The 9178-nt window shown below is 34.0% G+C and overlaps 1 protein-coding gene across 1 annotated transcript; it reads right to left on the bottom strand.

Annotated features, from left to right (window-relative positions):
• Window positions 1-872: 872 nt before the first annotated feature.
• On the bottom strand, window positions 873-6849 carry LOC138314415 (gem-associated protein 2-like). The gene is made up of 8 exons (XM_069254734.1): window positions 6228-6849; window positions 5195-5276; window positions 4800-4889; window positions 4283-4342; window positions 3472-3627; window positions 2900-2968; window positions 2223-2333; window positions 873-1778 (listed from the first exon to the last, which is right to left on the bottom strand). Exons 1-8 carry the CDS (start codon window positions 6350-6352, stop codon window positions 1680-1682), a joined length of 792 nt encoding a protein of 263 aa, XP_069110835.1. The 5' UTR covers window positions 6353-6849; the 3' UTR covers window positions 873-1679.
• Between the last annotated feature and the right edge of the window lie 2329 nt (window positions 6850-9178).

Below are 9178 nucleotides of genomic sequence, written 5' to 3'. Positions count from 1 at the left end.
AAACATGAAGTTTGAAAGAAATAAATCTTTCGTTGTTAATTAAAAAGTGTTTGTTTTTGTCTTAAGTTAAAGGAGTAAAAGTATATATATATATAATGGCATACAATTATTGTAATTCAGATGATTACAAAAACTAAAAATATTTTGCCATTAAATATTGCATGAGCAAGACGCCCACGATGGCCAAATGGGAATTCTTTTGTCAATGGTCTGCCTGCAGACAAATAATAACTATGTATATGTTGGTATACATCCAAATTTTGTACTGTATTTTAGGTTGAGATAAATAATGTTCAAATTATGATTTTTTTATCAATGTAGGATTTAAACAGCTTGAATTGGTACTAGTTTTACACTTGTCAGGCCAGGATCTCAGTTTCCCTTCCTCTTTCTTATTTGATAAACTGATACAGCTGCATAAAGAAGCCAGGGAGGGAGACAGAGACATGTATTTACTTGGCAGTTTGGACAAAGAATGGAAAACTACATGACAATTGACCACAAGGATATGCAGTATCTGGTGTTGTATGGTTTAGCAAAATTGAATTTTCTATATACGAGCTCTGGTAAGATTAATGTTTCATCCATATTAAACATGAAATTCTATTTTTTTTTTTTTAATTTGGGTTTTATAAGGTAAACATCCTATTAACATCCTGGGTCATGTAAGGACGTGCCAGGTTTGTTGGTGGAGGAAAGTTGGAGTACGTGGAGAAAAACCACATCTAAAAGTCAGTACCTGACAACTGCCACACATAGGATTAAAAGTCGAGGTGGAGGGCTTGTGATATTGTGTCAAGACATCTTTTTAAACCACTGCGGCCCCCATTTCTAAAGGACTTCATCAGATTAACACAAGACAGCAAAAATAATTGTACATTTATACCATCAGTTTAATGACTTCAATATGAACATATCTTATTCTTAAACATACGATTAAAATATCATACAATTTGTTCCTTGTATACAACATTCACTATTCCTTGTGCACAACACATTGACCATATTCCTTGTATACAACACTTTCAATCTTCCTTGTGTGCGAAACATTCACCATTCCATCTGTATTGTCACCAATTCATACATACATGATCACTCTAGCTCCTTTCAGTAACTCTTAAGACTAGATCTTTCTACTTATTTTCTGGACACGTCACAACCCATTGTTTAAAAGAAAATTTAACAATGATCTGAATAGTGACCACGTTCTACAGCATGACAGTATACATTATATATTTTCTCCAGTATAGTCACCGAGCTTAATTTTTTCCCATTATCGTCAGAAGAGCTCTGACTTACAAACAAAGGTTAATGTAATAATACTTTGAATTGTGATGGTCTATTTGCATGGTCTGCAATAATAAAACATTGCATCATTTTAACATTGCATCATTTTTACATTCTAGACTAGGCCATTTCTTTTCAACATGACTATTAATTCAAGTCACAGGTATAAAATATAAAATAAAAGCCAATTCAAATATGCAAGTTAAAATGCTAAAACATCAGTTCTGCTGCAAAACAACAGCCAAATAAAACTGGCTGTCTATATTGATCTTTACATTTCCTTTGTCACCATGTTGTGTGTTATAAGGAGCACTGTACTCTGGAGTTTACTGTCAGTAGTAATAACATTTATTGTAACAATTACGGGAAATGTCCATAGGTTTCACTTGGTGTCAGGTTACTGGGTCCGCCAGATCTGATTGGTCAAAGTACCGTGACACTAAACAGATGAATAGGTTCAGGGGCGCCAAGTGGGGATTATCAGCGGAGTCCTGAAATTGATATATCAAAATTCATCATTAACTTGATTTTACTAGATCAAGAAATTAGGACTCGTTGAATCCATTATTTATCAAGTATGAGCCTTATGCTGTAGTCAACATGTCATATTTACGTCGGTCCTTCCAACTTCAACTCATTAAGATTTTACCTAAATGTGGGAGATCAACTTTCAAAAAAATTTCCTGGTATGCAAAATTTATAGAAAATAAATTGCACCCAAACTTAAGACAGTTGACTAACAGTGTCTTCATTTCTTATCCATAAGTTGAAGACACAAAATGTTTTGCCACTGAAATTACATAGGATACAGGAAATTTAGTGATTTGCAACATCACATGAAGTAATACAGTGACAGTACTTTCTTTAAATTAGTTGTTATTAACACTATCCATGACATGTGATAAAAGGAAGGAAGTGGAGATTGTAAGATTTACCAGAGTTGCTCTGAGATTGGCCGCCCCTCTTGCTAGTGACCGCAGTAGAGAACAGGCTTCAGGTGTAAGGGGTTTCTGTAGCCAGGCTAAAATCGCATAGAACCAGCAGCCCTGTAACAGGAGGAAATCATTTCACTAACGAGTGAAGGCCGTGTAATTAAAGGTAATCATTTTTCTATCATGTAAATGTATATAGCTTTTCCCTGCTTTCCAACTGATAACTTGCAATTGCCTACAAATTGTTAACTTTGTGTTTAGAATTCAAAAGCTGAATAGTGATACTAGATTATCTTCTTAGTTTGAATCAAAATTCAAATTACCTCACTCTATTTTGAATCAAAATTCAAATTATCTCCCCCACGTTTGCGTCAAAATTCAAATTACCTCCCCCTACTTTGAATAAAAATTCAAATTATCACACATTATTTAAAGTCAAAATTCAAATTTTCTCCCTCTCGTATGAATTAAGAATCAATTTCCCCCTTGACTGAATCTAGAAGTAGACTGACCCTGACGCGAAAATGAAAATCTGACGTTTGTTAAAGATTTTGATTTTCTTTAGTCAAAGTGAGTTTTGCTAAAGCATAGTAAAGTTTTTTCATTACATAATTTGGAAGCTTTTACTATATTTAAACATAAAAAAGATTGAATCAAAAAGTGGAAAATATGATACAGACCTGCCTTTCTGTAAAACCAGTCGCCTCAAACCAGTTGACATGGTACTCTAGGACCTTGACAAGCACAGCCTACAGACCCAACCAAATATCTCAGTTAATGATAATATACATATGCTTACTGTTCAACCTGTACAATGACCTGTATACAGAAAAACACTGTTATAACGAACATCTGGGACCCAACAAATTCACTTCATTATAAACATAGTTTGTTATACACTTAGTACAGACATCTTCTAGGGACATGGACGGGGAATAAAAATCACTGTATTTTAACCATGTGTTATAAGCGTGTTCATTATAAAGATGTTTTATTGTTATTTTCCATGATCATAGAGGTTCATTATTTCAAAAATCCATAAAACATACATAGCACAATAGGAGAACATATTACTTTGAACAAATAATAGTATTTGTTTATTTAGTTTATAAATACAAATTTGTTTGTTTACTTTTATTTGTATTTTCGCATAATTTGTTACTGATAAGTTTCCTAATACAATGTACCAGTACTTAAAAAATGTCTTCGAATGAAGCATTTTATATACAGGTTAAGGAAGTAAATAAATCACCTGGTCCATCCCCATGACGATGCTTAGATAAGGAAGAGTTCCCCTTTCTATTTGATCTTCCGCTTCCTCTGGGACTACTTCCTGTGGCCTTGACCCTGGTGGATGTAGCCTCCCAAAACAAAGACGACACCAGCCTTCAACATCATTGCCTGCTGGCTGTCAAATTATTAATTCATAAAAAAAATTCTACAGAAAATGAATCATATTTTGTAATAAACAACGACTATGATATCATTGGTGCATACATAAATTAGCACAATTTGGTGGTTCTCTCCTTTACAAAATATAGCGCTGTACATGAATTAGGCACTTCACAGATAAAATAAAACCACCACTAATATATGAGTGCGTTAACTATAACTACAGTGTGTATCACATCACCAGTTCTATCTCTATGTTTTAATCCCACACCTGCTATTTCTGCATAATAACTACCCCACTTAGGCCTCAAGTTACAATGTAAAGATAACAGAAAGTACATAGACTTTACATGTAGGTAAATCACTGACACTCATATTGGCTTATCAAATTAATCTTTTCAGGGCCAGTAACTTAATAAATCTACAAATCTGTATTAACTTAATACGCAACTAACAAAATAAGTAATCAAATACATTAAAATGATTCTTTAACTTTATAAATTAAAACTAAACAATTCTATAAATTTCAAATATTCAAACAATTTGAAAGACTTGGTTGATTTTTGCTAATCATATGTTGGGCTTTTGCTTTAACATTCATGATTTAAAATTAAATTGCTTCTAAGACTTGAAATATGCATATTGAAAGTTCTCAATGATATTCAACATACCAAAGTCCTTTTCTCGGCAACAGCATGCTTTTTCCTCAGAGCTTTTTGTCTTGCCAAATTCTACAAATGAAAACATATGATTGAAATATAATTACATTGTAAAGAAATATTCTTTATAAAACTTTAATGTAAAATTGTGTATAATGACATAGTTTTTGAGATATTGTGATTATCACATTAATCATTTTACAATTTTTTAAATTGCCTGATTACAGGTAAATATATAACATTTTTTGAATAAGTTTGCTTTCCCTTATCCTTTGAAGAATGTGTTACTATGGAGACTCACTTAAACAAAACCAATCAGTGCTGATGTCATTGTTCAGGACACTTTATAACCCATACTGGTGAGTACCAGGCTTGAAATAACATTTGTTATAAACTGGCCTACATGTTGTAACTTTGTGTTTAAAATTCATAACCTGATATCCCCCAATGTGAATCAAAATTAAAATTATCTCCCCCTTGTTTGAATCAATTAAGAATCAAATCATCGTTCGGGGTCTTCTCTATATACCTGTCTCAACTCTGCAAAGTTCGCCACTTGTGTGCGTTGCCAATCAATATCAAAGGCATACCCTCTTGGAGCAGGGTGACAACCAGTTACCTGAAAAATATAAGGTTTAAATACAAATTCAGATATCTGTAGATTCATGTAGTTTACCCACTAAGAATTACTTCAAGGATTTCTTGTTTTATATACAGTATGTACTGTATGTTTCATTAAACATTAATATACACATTCTGACTTTGCCATGAAAATAAAATCTCTGGGATCATTTATCATTATTTCTTTAAACATGCTGACTCCATTTATATATAAATATAGACTTTGGTACCATTTATTCTTTCTGGAAATAATTATATGAATTTAATAACAAGATAGGAGTAATATCAGAATGTTTATTTTACCTGGTTGATGAGAACAGTTTGATGAAATCCTGCCTGATCTATCTTTGCTACTACAACTTTAGGACATCCTTTAGCTTCTTGTCTACAACAGGTTAATAAAAACTGTTATTGACTACAACAGATAATAAACCACAGGAGTTTAACGTTCTCTCAATAATATATAGTATACATATATAAAAAAAATACCCCTATATACTATTATATAGTATATAGGGGTATTTTTTATACATGTATACTATTTATTATTGACAGAACATCAAACTCCTGTGAATAAACATATGTTATCAACTTATCTATGACATTAATTTCATGTAGGCTGAGGCCTACATCTGTTCATGCATGAACATACATGTATGTACAGTAATGCAGTAGTTAGGTTAGCACGAGATACTCTAATCCAATAGTATTAGATCTCGATATTGAGAAACTTCTGATGGGTTAGACATGACGTTAGCTAGCTACTGTTGTAGCGGAAAAGATATCACCTGACTGATGTTTCCAGTCAGAAGGTGATATCTCTTTTCGCTACAACAGTAGCTAACACGACGTAATGATCAAAAGTGTCTCGTTGTGCTATACCTCTAACATTGTTGGAGTAGAGAGATACTCTAGCAACTGTTGTTGCAGAAATGATCAGAAGGTGATATCTTTTCTGCTACAACAGAAGCTAGATATACTCTTGCCCTGACACCAGTCTGCCAGACTTATGGCGAGAGAACGTGTAGGACTACTCCAACAATGTTAGAGGTATAGAACGACGAGACACGAGTAGGCCTTTTGCCCATCAGAAGTTTCTCAATATCAACGTCTAATATTATTGGATTAGTGTAGGGTCGGATTGATAGTTAGGCCTAAATCCAATAATATTTGCTGTACGTAAGTGAGAACATTCTAGTGATATAGGCAATATTGACGCATTAGACCCATAAACTTGTTGGAGTAAGTCTCGTATATCTGTGCCTACTACATGTACTGAGTAGCTAAGGGTATTTTTGTTTCCAAAACCAGAGCCATGGCCGGCCACACACTTTACCGAACTCGCTTCAGATATTCACTTCCCGAAGTTGGCGGGATGTCAAGATCAAAATCATCTCCGATTCCATCATCCACCAGAAGAGCAGGCTGCATGGCATCGTCATCAGAGCTATCTCCATCCATCCTGTAAAGTTTAAACAGTATTCAAGCACACACGTTTTCAAAACTTCCTGGAGAAACATTCAAAGGGAAGTAACTCTAGTCCAACAACAATAAAGATGTCTACTTTCACTTTGAGTAAATCCGGAATCGTGCAGTATTTAATAAATTGTCTTTTATTGATAAAAAGAACACAACTATTTTAGGAACTGGGAAATAAAAGATAGAAGAAAAAGTGGAAATTTATTTCTCTCACTTGTATATATTGCAAATTACTTGAACATGTCATAGTCAGTAACATCATGAACCACGCTGACAAAAGTAACATACTCGGTTTTAGGCAGTCTAGATAATATGAGAGCCAGCTCATTGAATTCATAGATGGCATTACAACAAATCTAGAACATGAATCTTTATTTCATTTAGCAAATAGGCTAAAAAGCCTTTGTGCAAAACAAATACAGACATGACAATGGTAAACAGACTTTTCTGGAAAAAGGATGTACACTATATATATATATATAAATAATAATAATAAAGAAATCAGCGAAAGGATGCACATAACAAATATATCAATTATCAAATAATATTGAATTTCTAACTTCATTAATTAGGCCTCAACCAAAATTTCTTTTTAACAGTTTTGATCTAAAATCTACATCAATAGGACATTCCAAGGTAAAATGATATTCATCTTCAATTTTTGCACAATTAAAACAATATCTCAAATCGACTGGAATTGGATTAGGCTTGTGCCACCGACCTGTTTCTATCTACAATCTATGTGATGATGTTCTAATCTTTGTTAGAGCTTTTCTATATTTTTCAATATTTACAGTATCGAGATAACTCTTATATCCAAATTCATTTGTAAACAATAAATAACATCTTGCCCTTGGCGAATCTACCAGCTCACTATGCCAGTTTTGTATAAAAATATCTTTAACTCTAGTTTGGAATAACTCTAAAAATACCTTTTCGTTTCCAACTTGTTGTTCTAACCAAACATAACCAAAACCATACGTACATAATAATTGTTTTACTAATTTTGCCCAGTTAATTATTCTATATGATTCAGCTTGTTGATAAAGTTCATCATAGACTGACTTCACCAGTACATTTTTTTATGATGGACAATCTGTAGCCAATACTTAATTATCTTAAAATATCTCTTGAGTTTTAGTGGCAAACATCCTAATTCTCCGTAAATAAAGTTGTTCTGTGTCGAAGTTTTCACTCCAAGCAATCTTTTACAAAACCTTAAATGAACCTTTTCTACTGCCAACCCAGAGTGAAAACCCCACACTTCACACCCATAACTCATTAGAACATGGAAAACAAACAGAAGGCTATGGTGTTACAGGAAAAACTAACACTTGGATACAAAATTTCCTAAATAATAGATCCCAACGTGTCATTGTCGAGGGGGAAATGTCCAACTCTGTCCCAGTAAGATCCGGGGTCCCCCAGGGCTCGGTTCTCGGTCCGAGTCTTTTTCTTTATTATATCAATGACCTTTGCAGATGATACCATCATGTATTTAGCAGTTGCACCCACAGATGTTGCCACATACTTGCAAAGAGACCTAGACAAGTAATACTAGTTGGCCCAATTAATGGGAGAAAAAATGGAAAATGGCTTTCCATCCTGTGAAATGCCAAGTCACCGCTGTCACTAAAAACACCAAACCCACCATCAACCCATATGTACTTAATTCATGGTCAAGAACTAGAACATGTGACTGAGGCGAAATACTTGGGTGTCACCATTAATTCAGATCTAAAATTGGACACCCACATTAACAACATCAGTAAAAAAGCTTATTCCACCCTTGGCTTCCTGAGACGGAACCTCAAAGTATCATCGTGTTCCATCAAATAAAAGGTCTATAAGTCCCTGGTCCAAGGTCCGCCCTCAGGTTGGATATGCTAGCGCAGTATGGGACCCCGATTTAAAGAAAGATATAGATAAGGTGGATATGGTACAGCGCTGAGCTGCCCGTTTTGTCTCCAACCGCTTCCATAACACATCTAGTGTCGGAAATATGTTGGAAGTACTAAACTGGCGCAGTCTGGAAGATCGCCGTAAAGACGCGAGAATGACCATGATGTTTAAGATCATCCACCAGAAGGTTGCTATTACAACAAAGCACCTCATTCCAATCAAAAGATCCACAAGACACAACCACCACTTATCATTCCAATTAACATCATGCAGAACAACTTCCAGAAAAGAATGTTTTCCCTAAGAACAATAAAAGAATGGAACCACCTCCCTACACAAATTATATCTTCTGAAACTGTACACTCATTCAAATCCGCAATCTCAAAACACAAATATTAATTTCCAATTCCCATATTTCATGCTCCACAACCACTCGACATAATCTTCATCATATTGAAGTAGGTCGATGACCGGTAGAAGTAGAAGTAGAAGTGTCCCTTCATTATATCTTAAAGATCATAAGTGAAATTGTTATTGTATTCTCACCTGTTCCTAATCACAGGGACCTGGCACGAAATTTTTTACCCTACAGTATACATATATGATACTATAATATATATGTATACTGCTGTGTAAAAAAATTCGTGCCAGGTCCCTGTGTTCCAAATGGTCATAATGTGTCTTTATTTACGAAGATCTATAAATATCTGCTTCGCCATGCATGCTCTCTTTCTCTTATTTAACCATTCAGCAGTTTTTAATTTTCGAGGTAAGATAGAAATGCGTTGACTATAGTCATATGGCTTTAAATATACAGTTAAATGTCAATAGCTTCTTAATGTAATTTGATTGTATAGATGTAATGTATTAAATTTAAGTAATTTAAAGTAATTATGTAATGTAGAA

This window comes from Argopecten irradians, chromosome 2 (genome assembly GCF_041381155.1).
Source record: "Argopecten irradians isolate NY chromosome 2, Ai_NY, whole genome shotgun sequence".
In the NCBI taxonomy this organism is placed as follows: Eukaryota; Metazoa; Mollusca; class Bivalvia; order Pectinida; family Pectinidae; genus Argopecten; species Argopecten irradians.
The sequence above is the reverse complement of the archived record's forward strand: the minus strand, read 5'-3'. Positions and strand labels throughout refer to the sequence as shown.